Source organism: Chenopodium album, chromosome 6, assembly GCF_948465745.1.
Source record: "Chenopodium album chromosome 6, dcCheAlbu1.1, whole genome shotgun sequence".
Taxonomy (NCBI): Eukaryota; Viridiplantae; Streptophyta; class Magnoliopsida; order Caryophyllales; family Amaranthaceae; genus Chenopodium; species Chenopodium album.
The window spans coordinates 999,525-1,022,921 of NC_137839.1; the positions used below are offsets into that span (position 1 = coordinate 999,525).

General features: G+C 33.5%; 4 protein-coding genes across 5 annotated transcripts; 1 reads left to right on the forward strand and 3 right to left on the reverse strand.

The window, feature by feature from the left end:
• Positions 1-1,908: 1,908 nt before the first annotated feature.
• On the forward strand, positions 1,909-10,353 carry LOC145635503 (pumilio homolog 6, chloroplastic-like). Of its 2 annotated transcripts, XM_081686792.1 has the most exons (10): positions 1,909-2,134; positions 3,061-3,739; positions 4,289-5,631; positions 5,721-5,862; positions 5,970-6,077; positions 7,667-7,879; positions 7,968-8,078; positions 8,679-8,873; positions 9,296-9,464; positions 9,997-10,353. In XM_081686792.1, the coding sequence occupies exons 2-10, from the start codon at positions 3,119-3,121 to the stop codon at positions 10,017-10,019; spliced, it is 2,925 nt and encodes a 974-aa protein (XP_081542918.1). In that variant the 5' UTR covers positions 1,909-2,134; positions 3,061-3,118; the 3' UTR covers positions 10,020-10,353. The 2 variants fall into 2 exon arrangements, with proteins under 2 accessions (XP_081542918.1, XP_081542919.1); XM_081686793.1 differs by lacking the exon at positions 3,061-3,739 and having other exon boundaries at positions 1,915-2,134.
• Positions 10,354-10,824: 471 nt separating this feature from the next.
• LOC145635504 (18S rRNA (guanine-N(7))-methyltransferase RID2-like) lies at positions 10,825-16,307 on the reverse strand. The gene is made up of 9 exons (XM_081686794.1): positions 16,159-16,307; positions 14,715-14,790; positions 14,104-14,187; positions 13,955-14,010; positions 13,015-13,071; positions 12,374-12,423; positions 11,965-12,117; positions 11,285-11,393; positions 10,825-11,170 (listed from the first exon to the last, which is right to left on the reverse strand). Exons 1-9 carry the CDS (start codon positions 16,255-16,257, stop codon positions 11,006-11,008), a joined length of 849 nt encoding a protein of 282 aa, XP_081542920.1. The 5' UTR covers positions 16,258-16,307; the 3' UTR covers positions 10,825-11,005.
• A 1,502-nt stretch (positions 16,308-17,809) lies between these two features.
• On the reverse strand, positions 17,810-19,888 carry LOC145634188 (phospholipase A2-alpha-like). The gene is made up of 4 exons (XM_081685603.1): positions 19,601-19,888; positions 19,426-19,468; positions 19,150-19,275; positions 17,810-18,073 (listed from the first exon to the last, which is right to left on the reverse strand). The coding sequence occupies exons 1-4, from the start codon at positions 19,706-19,708 to the stop codon at positions 17,898-17,900; spliced, it is 453 nt and encodes a 150-aa protein (XP_081541729.1). The 5' UTR covers positions 19,709-19,888; the 3' UTR covers positions 17,810-17,897.
• Positions 19,889-21,243: 1,355 nt separating this feature from the next.
• LOC145635507 (phospholipase A2-alpha-like) lies at positions 21,244-23,150 on the reverse strand. Its single transcript, XM_081686798.1, has 4 exons — positions 22,895-23,150; positions 22,535-22,577; positions 21,832-21,957; positions 21,244-21,633 (listed from the first exon to the last, which is right to left on the reverse strand). The coding sequence occupies exons 1-4, from the start codon at positions 23,045-23,047 to the stop codon at positions 21,458-21,460; spliced, it is 498 nt and encodes a 165-aa protein (XP_081542924.1). The 5' UTR covers positions 23,048-23,150; the 3' UTR covers positions 21,244-21,457.
• Between the last annotated feature and the right edge of the window lie 247 nt (positions 23,151-23,397).

The following is a 23,397-nucleotide window of genomic DNA, read 5'->3' on the forward strand; positions in this document are numbered from 1 at the left end:
TTCTTGCCTTCTCAAAGCAACAATGACGAATTCTTCACCAAAATCATAGACAATTACCCAACAACACTGCATATACCAACCCAACCAACACTACATACACGGAGGTATTGCCGCTTCAAGGCCGTAAGCCATCCAACCGAACAAAAGATACCTTAGTAGCAAAATATGTAAATTAGGCACATACTAACTCCCTGGGGAAAGATATTTGCTAACCGCCAGGTAGTTGGAGCGGTGAGGTGATGCTATGTCGTGGGCTTAGAGTAGCGAAGTATAACTAAAGGAGAGAAACAGGGTAGAGGGGGAAAAAAATCATAAAAGTACATTGTTATCTCTATTTTATTAGTTGAAAAAACAACTTTAACCCCTTGAGAAACTTTAGTCTTATGTTATTACTCCCTCTGTTTCGTATTAATTGCAACACTTTTCTTTTACATTAGTTTCATATTTTTTTTTTTTTTTGAAAACAACATCAGTTTCATATTAATTGCAACTCTTTTTATTTGGAAAAAGACCCACCATTATTTTATAATTTCTATCTCTCATTAACCCCACTTTCACAAATATTTTATTATTTCTCTTAATTGTTGCAAATAATATGAAATGGAAGTGGTATCATAAAAAATCCTATTTGAAGCCCACTTTATAAATTTTCTTAAACTTTGTGAACACCCTAGTGTTGCGATTGATATGAAATGAAGGGAATACATTATTTTGGGAAATCAATTATTTATTTAGTTTTTTTTTTTAATAGTTAGGTGCATCCAATTGATTTGATACAATGAGTAATGCATGTTGCACTTATTTCATATTAACACATAATTCTATTGAGAAATTATGTTATTTTTATTTGATAAACACTAATGTATTAGTTTTCATCCATAAACACTAGAGTGTTATTTTCTCAGAGATCATTATTATTGTCTCCCAATCTCATATAACACTCCACACTCGTACTTTTTATAAACCTCACATTATTTCTCTATAAGCTAGTTTTGCTAAATTGTGTGCACATTGATACATTAGTACTCTTGTGAAACTAGTAAAATAAATTGTGTATTTTCTCTCAATTTGAGTATTTCTTTTTATGTTTTATATATAAATTTTGATGATATCATAAGACTATCCAAATGGTCACAAAATCCAAGATTTGACCTATAGCCCTCCTTGACCAAAACTCCCCAAAAACTATCCAAATCTAGGTACAAAAATAGGACATTTAGCCAATTGACCCTTTAGATTTTGGCACTAATCTAGTAACAACAACTAGTTTTTGGCCCCGTGCAATGCACGGATTTATAAAGTAAGATTTTTTTAATAATTATAGTCGACTGACATTAAATAGAGTTAATTGAAATAAAATGACTTATGTAATAATTTTATTTTATTTTTTCAAATTTGAATTTATTAATGTCTATCTTGTAAATTCTCAAATTAATATGTGTTGCATAAATAAAATTTTTTAAAAGAATTTAAATTTTTAATAGATTTTTTTAAGGAAAATAAATGAATAGTATTTTAGAGGGAAAGTTTTTCACAAAATTATGCCAAGTGTCCCATTTGGTGATTACTTTAGTATATAGTATAGATAGATAGATTGCCAAATAATACAAACAAAATAAATAAAATAAAAAAATATTAAAAAAAACAGAGGAAAAGCATAGGAGTGTGAGAGGAAGTGTGAAAAAGGTACAAGTGTACGTGTCAAATGGAAATATTAATATGCACTATCCTTTCAACATTTGATGCCAATTCTCTACGTTAGTTGCCCTTTTACTTTGCCTTGTCTTTTTATGCCAACAACAGCAAAATTGTACCTAAATTTTTTAGATATATATCCCTTCATATTTGGGTTCCTTTGTCTAGAATTAGTCCCTTTTTCCCTATTTGTGGGGGGACCCTTTATTAGTTTTAAGATAATATTATAAATTTATTATTTTAATATAAATATATAAAGTTAATGAAGTTTAATTAATCCCATTTCAAAGACTTGGGTTTTGTCCAATTATTGATTATATTTTCTCTCTCACTCTTTCTCTCTCTTCAGTGGACTTCTTCTCATTTCATCAAACTACAGAGGAAGAGGGGGTCTAGGGTTTTGCTCGAAACTTTGGAAATTTGTGATTTTTTATACTTGGTAAGTTTTTCCTTATCATTTTAGATTATGGGTTGTTATTATTTTTTTCATTATATTGATTGATAATTTGATTTTGTGTTTAGGGTTTTGCTTGCTTATTTTTAAATAGTAATATGCTCTGCTTATGTTGACCTTTGTTTGGCTAAAAGAATTTGTCTTTTTTGTACTATTTGCTTGAAATTGGTTATTGAGTGACTGAAGTTTAGTGGGTATCTGGTTGAACTCTGTTTTTCGATTGTTGTGATTGTTGAATGAGCTTAGTGCTCTGTTTGGTTAGTTAGCAACCTGAAATTGTTGAAAAGTTTGTAACTTTAGCTTTTAGATTGAACTTTTTTTGAGCTTGAGGGGTGGAAATTGTACTAGTGTATCTGTTGATTCTGTTGTTTGTAGTTAAGATGCTCTAACTGTTTGTTTGAAATCGCGTATCGAAATATTTTTGGTGCTAGTGCCAAATATATGCATTCTCCACTAACATTTTTTTTATTTGGTTTCAGTGGCCAAAGAGTTTAATTTATAGTATATACTAAAACCCTAGTTTAAAAATCAAATCTTTTGAGTTTTCCTATTCAGGGATATTCCAAAATATGCGTCCCTACTTAAGTAGGGCATGTAGTATAAGATAAAGGGAGAAAGAGAAATTTCAGGTTGATAGTGGCGATTTTTGTGGTTTGAGGAAGTAATAAATTATGTTCTTATGTTGGGGAAGTGAGTAGTTGTTTGGGCTCATAGTTAAATTTTGGACTTGTGAATGGAGGGACTATGGAAAAGCTCTTAATGAATGTTTTAAGAAATGGGAGTAAGGCCAGAGGATTAGTTGAGCTTACCCAATACTTTTGGGGTTCTCGGCCCTATTTTAGAGCCAAAGAAATGATGCAAAGAAAGTAGTTCATGCTCCATCTTCATCGAACATGTTGTCTGTTTTGCAGGAAGATGAATTTATTCAATAATTGGTATTCTTGGAGAGAATAAATTATTTGTGTAGGGATGGCAACTGAGAGTCCTATTAGAATGCTTGAGGCACGTGGAAAATGGTCCCCTCACAAGGGTGGTGCAAATTTTTCTTCAACTAAGATGGCTGTGGATGAGGAAGCACTGTATGTTAAGGGTCAAAAGTACCATGGTGGTAGGGGTTCTGTTCCCAATCGAAGTGGTAGTGCACCCCCAAACATGGAAGGTTCTCTTGCAGCCATAGAAAGTCTCATGCAAAATTCAGGTCTTAGTGCTAATTTGGCAAGTCTAAATTATGATGGAGAATTCAGAGGGTCGAAAGGGATGTTAGTTTCTTATTCATCTCCTGGTTCGAATTACCCTTCCAATGTCAGTTTGAATCCCCAGTTTTTTCACTCTCCCAACTCAGGTTTTGATCAACATCTGGGATCCAGTCACGTCGGCAATAAAGTGGGATTGACCCCTTTTAGAGGCAGCAGTGATAACTTCTTGCGTTTATATTGTGGCATCCTCCCAACGCACAATGAGGAATCTGAGGATGATAAGTCACCACAGAAGTCTTCTGATGAAGTCAGGCCCAGGGACCCTGCTGCATTATCAGGACAGGGACCATCCTTATCAGTTGGCGAGGCTGGAAATATTGCAGACCTCGTAAAGGTGTATTTCTCTGTTTCTGATTCTTCAGCATTCACTATTTGAGATAGATTAAAATGACTTGTGGTCTTACCTTTAATTGAGGTCCTCCATCATGCAAGATTTTCTCATACCCTTAGCTTTTTAGGTGAAAGTAATTTGAATAGAAGAATTTGAAAGTCTATTTGTTACATGAATTGCATCTGTGATGTTTGTGTATTCAGTATTCTGTTCATCAGTACTGCTCCATTATCTGATTTATTCTATGGCACTTGAACTCTTCATTTCATCCCAAGTACTCATATTGGATCCTCGATGCTCTGACATGGCTACAGAGACTTAACACTTCATTTAAAACCAAAAATATAGAACCTGATTTAGCTTAGTTTAACTCCTGGACACATACTTGTATCTGACACAACTCCCATAAGTGTCTGAGTCCGAGTAACATAGCCTGACTGTTTGTGTATAGATTCTCAGATTTTGAGACCACTTGCTTTTGCAAAAATTCCTGTTGTATTGTACTCATTTCTGTTTACATTTAGAACTAATCTTTTATTATGAATTTTTCAGGAGGAAATTACATGTATGTCGTCACCTGCAAATGGATCAGCAGGTGACGCAGCTGATCACATTAATGTTGATAAGGGAATCGCTGCAGATGATACGGTATCCGCAACCGCTGCATTGAGATCATTATCTTATGATTCTAGACAAGGCTCGTTGCCGTCCATTCAAAATGAAGATCCAAATAGTATAGGCGCAGTTACAGAGCAAAAGACTTCAGTTAGTAATGATACAGAAATAACTAGTTTGCAAACAGGGATTAAGACTTTGAGAATATCCAGCTCCCCCAACTTAGAGAACCATGGAGGTCGAGGGGAAAAGCAAAACAACTTCCAAACTAATTTATTGCAACACCAGATGCACCAAGGTGGTAACTTCCAGTTTCAAGATTCTATGCCTCAAATAGTTTCTCAAGGCACAAATAACCCATATGCTGTTCCAAACCAGTTTTTCCATGGTGGAAAGTTTTCCTCGACAGAAGTTCAGCCTGTACTTCACTCAGCAGGTTTCACTCCTCCACTTTATGCTACTGCTGCAGCTACATATATGCAATCAGCAAATCCATACTATGCTGGTGTCCAACCACCTGGAGTAATATATCCTTCACAGTATGGCATGGGTGGATATCCTTACAATGCAAGCGTTCTTCCTCCTATTATGGCTGGATACCCTTCACATAGTGCTGTCCCTTTAGCCTTCGATGGTGCTTCTGCTGGCTCTGATGTTAATACTCAAGTTTCTGGGTCATGGGGGAGCAGTTCACAAGGAGTCGATTTGCAGCATTTAAACAAGTTCTATGGACAACTTGGATTTCCACAGCCTTTTGTAGATCCGCGTTTGCAATTTCACCAGTCATTAGGTGATTTATACAATGTTCCTGGTCAAGTTGATCCTTTGGGATTGAGAGCGGGTCTGGTGGGGAATCAAGTGAGTGCTTATAATTCCCAGGTTGGGCCTGATTTTTCATCAATTTCACCTGATCATAGACCTCAACTCCAGGGATCTGGTGGGCAGGGTAATGTAAGTCAGAGAAGGGGGCAAATTATGGGTACAGATTATGCTGGAAGCTCACCTAATATGGGCTTCTTCATGCCTATTCCAAACTCATCTCTTACCAGTCCTGTTTTGCCGGGATCTCCAATTGGTGGTAGCAGTCTTCCCGGAGGAAGAAGTGATGTGAGTTCACCAAATTCTGGCAGAAGTGGGAGTTTCTATACTGGTTGGCAAGGTCAAAGAGGATTTGATAACTTCAATTATCAAAAGCCTTACTCTTTCCTTGAAGAGCTAAAATCTGGTAAAGGTAGAAGGTTTGAGCTATCTGATATTGTTGGTCATGTGGTTGAATTCAGGCAAGTTCATGCAGTATGTCATCTTCAGTACAGTATTATTTTAAATCCTTATTTTGAAGTATAAAAGGGATTTTGTACTTGTTTTTCAGTGTTGATCAACATGGGAGCCGATTTATTCAGCAGAAACTAGAAAACTGTAGCAGTGAAGACAAGGTATCTGTATTTCAAGAAGTTCTCCCTCATGCTTCCAAATTGATGACTGATGTGTTTGGAAATTATGTTATTCAAAAGGTAGGAATTGCTGAACTATTACCTTGCAATTCCTCTTTGTAAGAAAGAAGTTTGCTTGATTGCATCATTTATGCTTCATTTAATTCTTTATCTTCAATTTACTACAGTTTTTTGAGTATGGAACCCCTGATCAGAGAAGGGATCTAGCCAAGGCACTAGGAGGTCAGATTTTGCCATTGAGCATGCAGATGTATGGCTGTCGTGTCATCCAAAAGGTATATATCAAATACTTTCACCACTGACCTGTGAATATTTGATATAATGACTTTACGTTAAGATATCTCTGTTTAAGTCTATTTGTTTTTGTTGCTGTACATAAATATTGATTTCTTGTATTAGCATAACTTTCATGTGGGTGAATTGTGTATGTCAAAGTGATTTGATCATGGCATACTTGTTGAGCAACTGGTTGGATGTCCTCTTTTCTTCCTTCAGACATCTTATACAGTGATTTGTAGATACCTATTATGTCTTAATAGTAATTGACCAAACCCATATAGATCTCTCTATAGGTTTGTACTCAGTGCCTCCACTGGAGCAGCAAGTATGTTTTAGTAAATTCTTTTCTCCTGTACCGCGGTAGATCTTTTGGGTCAATAGTTGCTTGTGCTCTGGCAAAGGGTTATTTGAGGCTCTGCAATATTGTTATAGAAGACTCTTTTCTAAAAGATTCATCTCTGATACACATACCTTGTTTATGATCCCATGGATGGAAGGCCAGAAGGGGAGGATTTACTGTAATTTGATTGGTTTATTATGTCCTTATACATGATTGTGTTGAAGTTTCTCTATATTTTTGGTCGATTGTAAAGGGTATGTTGGATGGGCATGAAAAGGAAAACTGTGCAACCGTAGTGTACCTCTAAAGTCAAAGGGAAAATCCTATTAGATCATTGGAATGTTTGGTTTTTAGGAAGGATCATATATAAAAGATGGGTCTAGCAGAGACATGTATGCCGAGATGGATTTGTAGGAATAGAGTGTCATATGAAGATATTTTTCATATTTATTAGAGGGCTGGAGTTGCAAATATTGAGGATAAGACAAGGGAGAACTGATTTTGTTGGTTTCAGCATGTGAGACGAACAAAAGATGGCCCAGTAAGAAAAGGGGAGATTATGAGTATTTTAGAAGCAATGGGATGCCAAAGAATACTTGGATGGAGGGAGTCAAGCGTATGATGAATTAGTGAAAGTAGGTTCGCATGAGAATATAGCAGAATAGCACTCACTAGAAGTGAATGGAGGAAGAAAATCTGTGTATGGATAGACCCTCCACCCCCCCCCCCCCCCCCTCTCCTTTTCTCTGCCCTCTTTACCTTTTGGGTCAAGCCAACAATGGCTTGTGATCTGACTAAGGATATTGAGGTTCTGTGATATGGAAGTGTTTTATGTACATCAATATTATCGGAGGGATTACAATTTATGCTCTGTGCGTTATTATGTGATGATTGTCCTTTTGTCATTCTTTATGCTGTAATTTTAATGATGCTAAACTTTTGACTACCTGATGATTGCAGTGAACATTTTATAGTTTATGTTTAGATTTTTGTCAAAGTTTTCCTCTTGGTGCTGTTGTGATATTTCTTTACTTTGTGTTTACTTACTGTACACTATACTTCTTTTTTGTTGTGAGGTAGAATCACTCTGATAGTCTGATTTGCCTCCTTGCATTTGTTTTAATCATAAGGGTAACAGCTCTAGGAGTTTACTAATGAGACAAGATTTAAAAAAGCCTGTTGGACAATTGCTGATGTGATACATAAATATGCTTAGGCTAAATATCGTTTTAAATGTTGATCCAGGCACTTGATGTGATTGAGGTTGATCAGAAGATTGAACTTGTTCGTGAGTTGGATGGACATGTCATGAGATGTGTCCGTGATCAGAATGGAAACCATGTAATCCAAAAGTGTATCGAATGCGTTCCATCGGAAAGAATTAGTTTCATTATTTCTGCTTTCCGTGGTCAAGTTGCTAGCCTATCAATGCATCCTTATGGGTGTCGTGTTATACAGGTGATACATTGTTTCTGGGTAGTAGAGCCTATATAATATTCCTTATTTAATTTTGACATTGCTTATGTTGATTTTTTTTTTCTGATAGAGAGTCCTGGAGCATTGTACAGATGAGTTGCAGAGTCAATTTATTGTGGATGAGATATTGGAGTCTGTTTGCACTCTTGCTCAAGACCAGTATGGCAATTATGTTACCCAGGTTGGTTCTCCCTCTTTGACCTGCTAACCCACTGCACCCGCATCCCAACATATCACATGAATCATTTTTATTATTTATATGATATAGTTATGAGTAATGAGAATACATGGAATTAATTTTATTTGACCAGTGGCAGTATGTATTTTATTTGATGATGAGTAACGGGCATTACCTCACCTGTTTATATTATAGAGTGAAACAGTGAGCTATCGAGTGTTCATTGGTTGAAAGATCTAAAGCAATTAAAAATCCTTAGTATAGTGTACAAGGAGCGGATTGTCTCAGATCCTGGTTATATATGTTAATGGAGAACTACTTATACAAACAATGTTAAGCAACTATTAACGTTGTAGGGGAGGGGATGAGTTGTCTGCGATAAGGACACTGTATTGGCCGCAATGCAGCATGTATTTCTTTTATATAGACAGGTTATGCTTATATTGTGCTATTTATGCTTTCAGATTGCATGTTATTGTAATCAGTCTCCTTCCTCTTCAGCTCTTCATTAATTTGATTTTCAAATATATATTTATCTGCTAGCATTTCTCTTGAGTATAACTAGAAACTTGTTACCCTTGCTCATTATTTGTCTTCTTGCAGCATGTTCTAGAGAGGGGAAAAACACAAGAGAGGAGCCAAATCGTTAAGAATCTATCTGGGCAAGTTATAAAAATGAGCCAGCATAAGTTTGCATCGAATGTTGTTGAGAAATGCTTGGAGTATGGTGACCCTGCTTCACGAGAACTCCTGATAGCTGAAGTCATAGGGCAAAATGAGGGAAATGATAACTTGTTGGTAAGCCTATTTAATATTTTCAACTCGCTCCGTGTTTAGTTGCTGCTGTTGCTGATAAGGCAATTATATAATGGAATTATGGTTCTCATTGAAATCAATAATAATGAAATGGGTAGTTATTTATGTCTTAAACAATCATTTTTTTCTTTATGACAGAAAAGATGTTGTAGTTGACTTTCAAAATTTCGGTGAGCGGCTGAGCGCCCTAATGAATATAAATGGAAATATAATAAGATGAATAGATTCTCTTCGGAACAAAAAATAAAAAGATTATAGGAAAAAATAAAAGAAGAGAGATAGAGATGAATGTATGGCAGGTGAATACTGTATTCAATGAAAAGCCTTTGAATCTTACATGGAAGGAATTTGAAGTATATATTCAGCGTTATTATAGAGTATAATGTGATTACTATGGGATACAGGTAATGATGAAGGACCAATATGCTAATTATGTGGTCCAAAAGATTCTTGAGAAGTGTACCGATAATCAACGTGACCTGCTACTTGGTCGTATAAGAGTGCATCTCAATGCTTTGAAGAAATACACTTATGGAAAGCATATTGTGGCTCGTTTTGAGCAGATGTTTGGAGGTTTGTTTCCTTTCCTTGTTTAACATGTATTAGATCTTCTCGTCACTTGCTGTTCATTGCTGAATGCCAACTGCTTAGATACTTTTCCAGTCATTGTTAAAATATGCATATTTTTTGCGAGACACTCCTAACATTGGAAAATTATACTGTAGAACATTTCACAGTTTTATTTTATGTTATCAGCCCCTATGTCCAACAATTTCCCAAAATCTACAGTAAGTCATCAATCCAAAAGTGTTACCACTCACCATTTGCACGTGTTTTGAACGTTATAGTGTTCCAATAATGATCCACGAACGTTAATGTTATCTTTTCTTATTTTTCTGCTCCATCCCTTTGGAAATAACAAGTAATATGTGCTTGTAATGTAAGAATGGACATCATGGAGCGGTTATTGTTTTATTCATATGATACCCTACATCATGGATAATTGGCATCTGTATAACCATGCATTGGGGTACCGTATGGGTTTTTACTCACTTGAGTATCAATAAATTTAAATGTTCGTATTGCTAATTTCTGCAAGTTACAGAAATTCAAGCACAAGGATCCTGAATGTTGACGGAACTGTGGAACTGACTAGGATTCAGCAGCTGCAGAACGAATTGACTTCAGAATGTAGATAAAAGAAGATGTCATTTCTTGCATTTGGAGGAGTTGGTGGTCTGACAGCTGATGTTGTACTTCTATCATTCCCTCTGTTAGGGACTTAGATTCTACAGAGAACTTTAGGGTTGATGCTGTAAAGTTAAGTAAATTTGTGTATACAACAGAATTTGTGTAGTTACAGCCTTACAGGAGCTGGAAATTATCTGGGCGCGTCGTTACAGAAGATTTAATGTACTATTGGAAAGGATCATTTTCTTTGCTGTTTTGTTTTTGTTTTTCACCGTTATCTCAGTTGGTCACTTTTGGAAAGTTGCTGTTAAAATCCTGAATGTGCTTTACACAATTGCATACTGGCTTAATTCTGAGAAGTCTGTTGGTAACACCGTAACAAGGATGAATTATACTACTGTAACTATCCCTAAAGTAAAACTATTTGCTTCTAAAAGGACAATCTGTATTTTGTTTTCAATCGCACACACACAAAAAAAAAAATTACAAGTGTGACACAGAATGCGACAATCTTTAAGGGATAGGAATAACAAAATTACAAATTTACAATTATTATTCACTTAGTCCTCTAGATCCCATTGATCTTTCTACAATTTCCTATATTATTGTGAACTGTGATGCAATACATGGACAAATAATACTAGACGAGTTAACTTAGACGAGTAATACTACGTATATTTTTTTAAAAAACACTTAGACGAGTAATATAAAACGACATAAGAAAACTCATGATACTGCACAATGAACCTAATCTGTAGCCTCATTGTATAAAAAATCAGGGGAAGGTGTGGGTATGCAATGAAAAGTAACAGTCCTTCATGACTGTTCTATTCTTCCACATTTCTTGAATTCTAAAAAATATAAAAATACATTAAAAATGCACTAGAAATCTCAATTAAAGCTCAGACATGGAAAATAAAAGCTCAGAAACGAGATTTGCGTTTACGAGCAGTGTACTTTGTATCTGCAGGCACTTCGGCACCCTTTCTTCTCATCTGTTCTTTTTTTTGAATAACCCAATCCTTTCCTCTATTCTTCTTGTCCAGCTTCCTCTTTTTTCGAGGCCTATTCCTGTCCGAGACTGTAACCTGTATGTATAGAAACAGAAAACTAGCCATGAGACATTGAATGAACAAAAACCACATTTGACAAGTGGTTGCAGATCATGAGAAGACTGCAAAGACTGAGTTTTCCAAACTAACCGTATGATTTTCTTCATCTCCACTACTTTCATCATCAGAGCAACTCATTCCAGCACTTAAGGATGGTGGACCACAAGTGAGAACAAGGTATTCTTTTCGACTTTTAGTACTGTCATAAAGCAATAGGTCTAATATTAGCTTAAAATCAATTTTTTAAACTTTGTAATATTTTAAAGTCAAACCTTATTGTTTATAAACACTGTAAAAAAATAAAAATTCTAAAATGAGCAAAACAATGTTTATTTTTTAGTTTTTTTTTAGAAATTTACTTAACCCACAAGGAATCCTTAAGTCATATAGATGGAATCCTGAGAGCTTTGCCCGAAGAGAAGCCACCACAATGCCTTAACTACATAAAGATGAGGGTGGTGATAGTTGGACCCATAACCTCATGGTTGGGAGGTGAGAGCTCTACTGTTAGGCTCCCCAGTGGATACTCAACAAGGGTATATCATCTTGCAAGCACAAATATCTAAATAACATTTTAAAGTATGCAGAGTGATATTACAATCAGCAATTGATTCAGCATATGCATGGTCAGAGTAATTCATACATTTCCAGGATTTCCCATAAAAAGCTAGTCGCCTATGATAAAAAACTGACAACGTTAACATAAGTTCAATATAAGATTATAAAGGTACTTAGGATCCATCAGCAGTACAAAAAAAGACAAACTTTACCTATGAGGATAGTCAACCACTACACCACCAGCAAATCCAGCACGCATTGCGGAATCTAGGATCAGCTCACGCTGAGCTACATTTTGGGGATACACCTGAAGAACTGCTCTAGCTCCTCTTGTTAGGGACCTATATAATGATCCAAAGAATGCCCTGCAATCCAAAAATGTTTTGGTTACCAAATGCGCAACTTTTTTTTTTTTTTTTTTTTGGGGGGAGGGGGGGGGGATATGGGGTAAGCATGTACAATGCGATATCAACCAGTAGGCATCAGTGAGTACAAAAGAGGCATGATTTATGATGAAAACTTCTTGTCTATTTCGACTTGGCCAGCCAACAGGTGGGCACACATATGAAAAACAAAAAACAGAAGTAATTAGAGATAAATTAAGGATGAAATAACCCGTACTTCAGTCTCAAACGGGGCTCGTGAGAGGACTTGTCAGCATTGCATAACCACTGCTTGATCAAAATAAAATAGACAAAATGATAAGCACTCAAGTGAGGACCTCATATGACTAATATGAGTTAGACAAGCGAAAACAGAAATTATAATAAACTAAGCTTAAGTTCAATTAATACTTCTAATTTGACAGAAATAATTGCATCAGTCACTTTCATGAAACATCAAATTTTAGGTTACACTTATGTGAGAAGACGTTCCTAGTTTTCCCCTGAATCTTACTTTTATATTAAAAAAAAAAAAAGAAAACAAATAAATATAAAAAATGAAACATTAAATATCAATTTGTACTTTATAATCTGAGCATCAAAGCCTTGTTTATTTCACCTCAAAAAAAATAGATGTTAGAAAAAAGTAGTCCAGAATTTCAGATAAGGGTCAAAACGATTACATAAGACTTACCAAGTTCAATTCACAGCTAAAAATAAGTTAATAAGTCCAGTTATGAGCATTATTTGGGTTGGCCATGAATCAAATGAGAAGACCTTTATTCTCTAGTCAGCGTTGTTTTAATTCCAATAACGAGTTTTCATCAAAACAAAAAAAATTGAAAAAAATAAAAATAAAATAAAAAAACAGGCATGAACCTGGACGGCTGAAATACTAATTGCACCATCAATAACTCCCGGACGGAATCCTAACCCCTGCAGTAAATTTATAGAAACAGGTCAGATAGAAAGCATATTTAATAGGTGACATATTAAACATTACAGCAAGTAGTGAGTTAAACAGAAGATCATATTTTGGCAATCCAACATAGAAACAAGTGTTAGCAAACTTTAAAAATGCTTTCTTTTTAAAACTCCCATCAGTATGACTAGTCAATTTGACAATTCAACCTAAACTCCTACAATTCCTAGAGAAAAAACTACTCATCACACCAGAACATCATTCCAATAATCCACACATATGACTATATTGCTAATTAGCTTTCTAGAAAGTCATTAATGAAAGAACAGATTGCTACCATTGATCACCAAATCAAATGATACAAAAGACACCCATTATGACATTATCCATTCACAAAGCCAAACATATGAGAGTAAAGTACTAAAGTTTGTCAAAGAAATGTATGCCTAAGTTCCTAATACCCATGTTATCAGCAAATCATCAGGAACCGGTTCTAAAATTCATTACGCTTAAACCCCCTAACCCACCAGGAGCTGAGGAGGGGCGTCCGCCGGGGGGTACATTGTGGCATGTTGATTTCACAAGTCTCATCACTTAAATCTCCCTTTATCATTTTATACACTCATTTTATCAGATAATACATGTCATTTCATCAGATAATACAAGAACAAAAGTAAAAGCCCTCTAAGACACTTCTTAGGCTACACTTACCTAATAACAACAGACTTTGGAAAAATTTCTCACGTTAACACTCTTCTTTTCACCCAAACAACAAAACAGTTCAAGAAGACATTGTATTAAGCAACAACAGTCCATAATGTTGAATAACCAAAAAACCCCTTCTCCCTCTCTCTTGGAAGAAAATTGGTATTGCAATCAAGGATAGCACAAAGTTACCTGACCCATATCTGCATGAAGAAGATCACCATCAACCTCTCGCTCAACGGCTACATCTGGCATAAGCATAAAAGTCAAAGTTAAGAATGATTGAAGCAGCAATTATACTGAAGATTAAATGAAAGCAATAAGAAAATCAATTGAGATACCCAGCATTGCCTCTGAAATATCTAAACCAATCCACTGATGCCCACTCTCGGACAGAGTTTCTCCACTCAGCCCTGATCCACAACCTACATAGAGAAACAAGTAAATGAATAACTTTAACAATGCTACAGATCTGAATCAAGCATGTATGCATGATATACAACTGATACAAGACGGAAACTTCATGGATCCAGTTTCCTTGAGATAAAAAACGTAGACAAAGAAAGAATTTGTGTGAAAAACATATATACATACATCCACACATTGCAGATTGAATGCTTCAGTTGAGTGTCATGAGGTTATAAGTTATAACATAGTATTTTAACTATACCATGCTAAATGCAACTATACAATCTATTCGCATTTTATCAAGCTTGTTATAAATACAAAACACGGTATAAATGGTATTGCTCATCCTATATACTCAAATAACACTTAGTAATGAAGCTACATCTTTTGTAGATGTGAAGAAATTCAAGTGAACAAATAAACAAAAATGCAATTAAAGATTAAAGTGAAAAAAACATAATTCACGTATTCATGCCCATTTCATATTACAAAAAGGAAATTAGTTCTCCAGAAATTAGCTATAAGTTGCAGTAATATATGATACCAATGTCAAGGAGCAATCTGGGGACTCCGTCATCGGGCAAGGCGAGTAATTCTAATGCTCTTTCAGACAACTTTGCCTACAAGAGAGTGTCCAAAACAAAAGGTTATTTGTGAAACAGTGAATCTACATACATAGTTAATCAAACATCAAATGATATTAAGCCTAAATAAAAACAAAGGTCTCAACTTTTCATCTGACATTTTCTTGGTTCACCCCATTGCCGTGGCAACAATCATAAAGGTTTAGCTAAATTACCAAATAATCAAGTCCTCCCCATAAAAGAAAACGGTCTAAATTCTAGAAACCAGAAAATGCAGGCAAGTCGACTATTATATTTCAATTATAAGGTACAAGATGACAAATGAAATTATAGCTGACCTTTACTTTTGCCTTTTTTTTTCCCTGATTGATGGAAGACAATCATAAATTGTTTTCATTCTATATACACGAACAGAGGTTCAGATTTATGAGTTAATTTTACATTTTAATCCACAAACTTTGAACATTTTAAAAAAAAGGAATTAGATGAAGATTCGATAAAAATGGGCTGCTAGGATTGAAAAGTAAAATTAAATTAAAACACACACACACACACACACACACACACACAAATGGTTTTAATGATTCCATATATATCCACAATTCAACACCCATATTTAAATAATCCAAACCAACAGTAAGCTCACAATATGACTATAGAGGTAAATTTTGCTAGCCTACAAAACTAACCCACTCCTTACTTATCACTTTTCTGGAATAAAAGCCTCAGTTGAGCTCTTAGGCGCTCGATTACACCCTTTCTATTTTATGTAAATGCAAAATGTAATTATATAAGTGAAGTTTGCTAGCCTACTACGGAGTAAATTATTACACCCCTCTAGAATTGCTTTTCCATAATAACACCACAATTACGCTAGTGGGAGCTCAATATATAAACACCCAATTTTTACTTAAGGATTTGGGTGAAGTTTGCTTGCTTACTAAACTACTTCCCCTTCACTAGAATCCGTAGGAGTTTAATACTTCGATTCATTAACACCCGGTTTTCCTTATTCAACATAAAGGATCATCACATAGCCAATTAAAGCTTGTAATTTGCACCACCAAATACAAAGGATTCACAACAATCTGGCAACTCAAACAACCAAATTAAAAGTACAGTAATCAAATTACACATAGCATCTAGAATTAACATAAATTGAATCAAAATACAATCTTAATAAACACATAAATTCAACATTTTATATCAGAGTAATAAATTGAATTACACTAATCAAACCTCAAAATCTTGCAAAAAGATCAAATGGGTATTCAAAAAATGGGAAAAGAATTACTGGGTACAATTGTAAATCAAATTTTGCACCAGAAATAAAGAATATAAATTAAGAAGACATTGAGATCGAAAAGGGGGAAAAGGGAAGGTGGAGGAGAGAGAAAAGGGGACCTGAATATCGATGATTCGAGAAGAAGAAGTGTATTTGCGAGCTTCTGATTGGTCGTAGAAAATCTCCGGCGGTGCTAATAGCTCAGGCCTCGCCGCCATGGTTGTGTAGGAGCTGAGGAGAGAGAATGTTGAATGCTGCTGCTGCTTAATGCTTATGCAATTGAATGAAGAGAGGGGTTTTGGGTTTTACTTTTAGCCTTCTTTTACCAAACGATGTCGTTTTACAACCCTTCTCCTTTTTTTTTTTTTTTTTCTTTTTTTTTTTTCTTTTTTTTTTTTTCCTTTTTTGACAAAAAAGGAAAAGAAAGACGACTAGGGAATTCGGGGTGCTAATCGAGCGATTCGACTACGAGCAGAAGGTTGTTCGACTCGTGCCCATTAATCTTCATGTCGAGTTAATCACGAGTTGCTCATTTAAAGGTTTAGATCTCTTTATATCTAATTCTCTTTATATAAATTTTTTCTATTTGGAGTTTATTATTTTAAATTTACTAAGTATCTAAGTAAAATTTTGTTTTTAAAGATAGAAGAATAGAAAAATATTGAATTTGTTGTACACTTATCAAGTTTTCGAGCTGATTTGAGCGAGCACGAGCAAACTCAAGTCAAGTTTTGACCGAGTGTTGACCGAGTTGAGTTCGAGCTGCTCGCGAGTTGCCCTGCTTAATTAGCACCCCTAGAACTCCTAATGTTAGCAATGTATCATGGAAAAAAATAACTTTTGTCGTATATCAGCTAAAGTTATTATTATAAATATTAATTCTATATCGATAAGGGTTGAAGACAAATGGCTTATACTAACGATCCAATCTAAGTAGTAATAATTTCGGTTCTAACATTTAGGGTTTTTATTACCATTTGGTGAATAGTAGAGAGTAATTAAATTTAACACTAAAATCTCGTATATTTATAGCCTTAATACATAGATCACTTATTTCTCCCTATTTGATGTAGATTTCTACATCTAATAGTCATGGTGGATAACATTTGATAGAGAGTATATATCGTGATTTTTTATTTTTTTTATAATCATTTTTATCTTTAACGGAACTAGTTTGAATTGAACTTTTAAGTTTTTCAAGTGATGCCAATTGTGACCAAAAGCATGCATGCATTCTCATACATAGTGGAAAGGCATTGTAACAAACTAGCCCTTTATAATCAAGTTCACAGACACTACTTAACCATTTTTCAGGGTGGTTGATTTTTATTTTTTTATTTTTAATTTTTTTAAAAGGTCATCTTCATGACTATTTCTTGTAGGTAACACATGCATTAGATTTTCAAAATACATATCTAGTTACATGCAAATCACTAGCTGGTGAACAGTCACGGAGTCACCATCTATTGTTTGAATTCATATAACTCAATATTCTCACTAAGCTAGCTTATATTTGAATTTTGAAGTAATAATTCAATAATCAAAATATATAAATTCATATTGTTTCACAACATTATTATTTTTGCACATACTAATCATATGTCTAGCTTACTTTAATCGATTAAAATTGTACATACACTTACAAGTTACAATCATAAAAGTCAATATTAAATTAAACAACATAAAAACGAAGAGTAAAGCGTATATACCCCTAACACAAGTTAAATTGCGGAAAAATATCATTAATTAGGAGTTCATTCAATTCGTACCTAGCATCTGAATTAATCTTCACTTTATTATCAAAACGAAATACAATTTAACTGCCTACACAATTAATCCAAATCCAAAATAAAAATTTTCAAGGCTTCTTAAGAACTCTGCCAGCAAGTAAAGCAGCTTCCATGACAATTTTAATGACTTCAATAACATCGTTAGCATTGCATGTACTGCCTTTGAAAGTACGTCCTCCTGCTGCCTTAAATCTATCCATGCAATCTATGAATTTTTTGCTGCACTCTTCACTTAGATAATCATCTGCATTTTTCATCATTTTCAATCCATATATCAACATTTTTTTCATGAATATGTTGAACTAACAAATTAAAACAAATTTGATGCCACTATCGGCCACATAATATATTACAATATACTATGTACGTTACATGATTGTGTACCTGACTTAAAATTTTGTTATTCCCTTCAATTGATTTTGAAGTAATCTCGCTCTTTTCTTACACTAATTTAATTTTATACTGTCTTTCCTTCAATGTTGAGGATAACATTAACACCTAGAATCGAGTTGTTTAGTCTCGTTATTACGGAGTAATTTTTTTAAAAAACTAATTAAAAAATGCACCATGATCATTATTAATTATTGGAAGTAGTAGTTGCTTAAGACGTTTGATAACATCATGTACGTCAAACTTAACTTGTGTAGGCTAAACATTGACTTATACTCCTTATAAAAAAATGAGGTCAAACTTAATTTGTTGCATGATTTGGGGTTTTAATAATTAAATTAATTAATGGTGATTCACACAAAAGCTAGCTAATTAGCATAACGTCAATATATTGATTATGATCTGATAAGGGTGACCAAAAATTGTATTAATTATTAATTACAAATTACAATATCTAAGTGTTACAAAGGAATTGAAGATTGTATGCTAGAAAGATTTTAGCACAAAATCTATCAAAAAATACCCTAATTTATAATGTAAATTGTACTCCATAGTTTAATCATTCAAATTAATTATTTTTTTTATAATTGTGTTGACATGAATACATGATAATAATTTTTGCAAGTACTGACAATGTAGATGTGAAAATGCAACAACTAACTACTACAGTCAAAACTAATACACCCCTTAATTGCATAATTGAAAAAGGCCTAGATATTTAGTTTATTTACCATACAATCGTTTGCACCTTTTAAGATCCAACTAAGGTTATCATTTCGCCTATCTACTCGATAGGGTTTAGTACATTAAAAACGAAATAAATAGTCTTAATTGTACCATGCATAAGATACAACCGGTTGTTTACGATAAATTACGCTTATACTCGTAACTTCATAAGAAACAAAAAAATGAAAATCAGGATTGACTTACTGCCTTTAGCTTGGACACAAATGTCATGGCTCATACAACAACCATCCAACCCATCACATGGCTTCTCTCCTGGACATCCACTGTATAGAAGTCCACAATATTTGCCATACCTCAAAAATGGAGGCACTGTATATATAATTCAAATTTAATCATTAGTTTCTCATCATACAAGGCGTAATTTGAACTACAACGTGACAACTAATTCTGATACATTAGTAGAATTCTGTATTATAAAACGAACTGTTGCGTATAATAATTGAAATTTAATAAATTTACCAGAACAAAATTCAGATTCACATTTCCTACTGCATTCTTTACTCTGTAGAAACAAAATTAACCAATAAACACATAATATTATTATTACCATGTAACTAATTTCTTTTATATATGAAAAAAAAAAAAAAAAAAAAAAAAAAAAAAAAAAAACAGAGTAAAAAGAGAGATTTATTACCAATTGAAGAGAGGATTGAACACCAATATTAAGAGCATGGACTTGAAAATTAAAAGAAAAAAGGAAAAAATATGGGAGTGCTAAAAAAGCTAATTTCAAGGAAACCATGGTAAAAAGCTTTTTGCAGAGGAAAGATTAAGGGAGAAAATAATGAAGGAGTTTAAGAGAAAAAGCTCTAAAATTGAACCAACTGAAAACAGCTTATTTTGAATGGCTCTGATTTATGAGTACTGTGTTAAGTCAGAAAGAGAGAGTTTTGTCTTTGTGTTACTCGTGACATCTTTTTGGGAGTATGTACTATAATAATAATTAATTATAATAATATAGTAGAGTATAATATAATCTTAATCTTTTGTAGTTATATAATAATGTGTTTAATAGTTTGATTAGGAGTTTGTATTATTTAAATTAGTGTTAGTTGTAGGGTCTTGATTGATTGATTAAGGGTAGCTTCTAAATTAAAACATTTTTGATTGATTGATGGATGATTAAGGTATAATTCCAACAATAATCCTTCTATATCTCTCTTTTTAAAGATTTTTTTTTTCTATGTTTATCACATTCATTTGCATGGACATCTAAACTTGATGGATTATATAATGGACTTGTTATACCAAACGTCACAAGCTGGTGGATTTCCAAGACTAGTTCAAACTACAAATCCAGTAGTAGGTAAGGAAATTGAAATAGTTAAGATTTGGTAGCTGGTTTCTAGTATTGCAATCAATTTTTGGTTCACTTGGTTTGTTTGATTTGGTGGTTAGTTACTTCATATAGCATATGCAACCAATTAAACTGTTGATTCACTTGGTCGGTTTATTTGTTTGGTTAGGTCATTGATAATAATCGAGATTAGCATAATTAACAGCTAAAAAGGCCTTTTGTCAACCAATTATAGTATTTCTTCATAAACTATGTACGTTTCATAATAATGATATTAGCAAATTAATATTTTGACACTATTCACAATAACCTTCATTTAGATCTGACCAATATTTCATTGTTTGTGTCTTATAAGTTACGAGTAAGGAAAGATAGAGTCAATTGGCATCTTATAAATTTGTATTGAAGGCCCATCGCACCCAAAAGTTTAAACATATGATTGAACTCCAAGATCGGTTTATATACTCTATCATGTCCCTTTACATGAGAGTCCTTTGGACTTGAAATCTAGATGAAGCATGAGCCCTCCTCATATCCAGTGCGAAATAATCCACTTGAAAAATGGGGAGTGGATGAGATTTGACCCCATGACGACCTTTGTGTCACATAGGCTCTGATACCATATTAGAAATAGATTGAGCTTGATAAAAGGGGGGCAATAGGTCGTGTTGTCGGATAACAGTATCGACACCCCGATACGCCGTTGTGAGACCTGAAACAAGCTGAGTTACAAGGCGGTTGTAAGATACTGGAGCACTAACATTTTTCAACTCGGAAAATTCTCCATTTTGGTAGTACAAATATAATCAAGGCTATGTACAAATAATGTAAAATTCCAAACTATTGTGTAAGTATATACTAAGAAAGAGTAGGAATATAACACAAAGTTTTTCACTTTCAACAAAACCAATTACTACCTTAGTACACAACTATCATGATTAGCTTAAATGTTGCTAACCACGTATCTCAAATTTGTGACGTGAATAAAAAATGGGTAACTATGAGTTTTTTTTTTTTATCATAACATCAATCTGAAATATGTGTTAATAATTATAGACGAACTTATAAATCAGAGTTCTCGTCAAAAAAAAAAAAAAAAAAAAAAAAAGAACTTATAGATCAGAGTTGTAGAGACAATCTAAAGTTTAGTTGATTAAAGACTTTCCCTAGCTAGCTTAGCTTAGCGCTAAAGTTTTAAGGTCTGCCAAGAGCTTTCCCAGCAGCTAAAGCAGGTTCCATGACAACTTTGATGACTTTGATCACCTTCCTTGCATCACATTTGCTACCATTGAAACCACGTCCTCGTGCTTTCGCAAATCTATCCATGCAGTTTATCAAATTTCTGCTACACTCTTGGCTTAGATAGTCATCTGCATTCATTATATGGTATAGGTCACGATCTTGAGAAAAGACATGTCTAATTTAGTAATTTTATACGTGTATTGTATAGTGAAAAATAATTAGGTAAGCAAATAATAAATGATACGGAGTACTTTAAAATGCGGAGTAATAATTATCGGTAAGTCAAATCATTAAATTATGATAAATTTGAAAAAAAATTGACTTACTATTTTTCCTTGAGATACAATTGTCATGTTCCATACAACAAGTATCAAGCCCATCACATGGCTTCTCTCCAGGACACCCACTATACAGAAGTCCGCAGTATTTGCCATACCTCAATAAGGGAGGTGCTGTAAAATTAATGTTTAAATCATGGAGTGTGATATTTTATATGTTAGAAATCCACCTTTAAATTTTAATAATACAAGTAATTAGTTAATTAAGAAATTAATTAGCAATATTATTAGTTTTAATTATATAAATCAAATACTTAATATCACTACAATAAATAGTCAATAATTAAGTTTTGTTCAGTAAAAATAATTAATCTTTATATGTAAAAATCGATAACTCTACATCCGAATCACTTAAGAAACATGGAAAAGGTATAGTAATCACAGTTTCTAAAACATACTCCCTTTCAAAACATAATTTGATTATGTTTAGGTTTGTTTAAATAATAAAGTTTTATTTGATTCAATTTGTTATATACTTGTATTTATTAGATCGATTCAGATTTTTTTATATATAAATACATATAAACTTTATTTAAAAAAATGAAATGGGTATGTACAAAATTGATGGAATGATTAAAACTATTATATATACGATGATACATAAAACTTTAATTATAAAATAATTTAACAATATATATGACTATCTCTTATGCAAAAAAAGGTATAACCTTGACAAAATATGAGTAATTACCTTCACAAAATTCAGATTCACACTTTCTACTGCATTTTGTACTCTGCGATTAATGACAAATTATCCATTAAACACATATAGTAAGATCTCATAATTCATCATCATCATAATACTTTGCAATATAATTTCCTTTTTAAGCCTCTAATTTTCTCAACACGCAACTTTTTATGGATAATGATGTACAGTAGATAAATAACTAGTACATACACACGTAGTCTTAACTCTTAAGGGTTAAAAACAACTACTACAAGCTAACATCGAAAATTAACATTAATAACACTGATCGACGACAACCCAGTATTTAAATTTGTACATAACTATATATATTACGCAAATAAGAGTTCAAAGATAGAGAATTACCACAAAAGGGAGATGAATCAGATGACTTGTATGATAAAAATGTTCAACACCAATATTAAGGGCATTCACTGAGATCCCATCAAAGTTGAGAGACAATAAAATGAGAAAATATGAGAGTGATAAAAGATGAACTATTTTCAAGTTTAAACCCATAATTTTTATTTCCTTTGTGTTCAAAAGTTGAAAAAAAATGGAAAAAATCAAGAAACTTGTTGAAGTTAAAGCTTTTTCTAAAAAAAAAAGAAGAAGAAGCTTTAACTTTTATTTCATTCAACCAACTGAAAACAGCTAGCTTATTAAATAATTGTACTTGAGCATTATTAATAAAGATGAAAAGGACTATATTATTTGAATTTTGTTTATTTTTGGCTATATTTATTTTTTTGAAACTGAAGAAGGAGACAATACGTGTGTTCTCCATCAATAAGATTGCTGTGTTTATAAGCTCATATAGATACCATGATGCGTTTGGTTAGGCGGTTGAGAAGGAATTATATCATGTT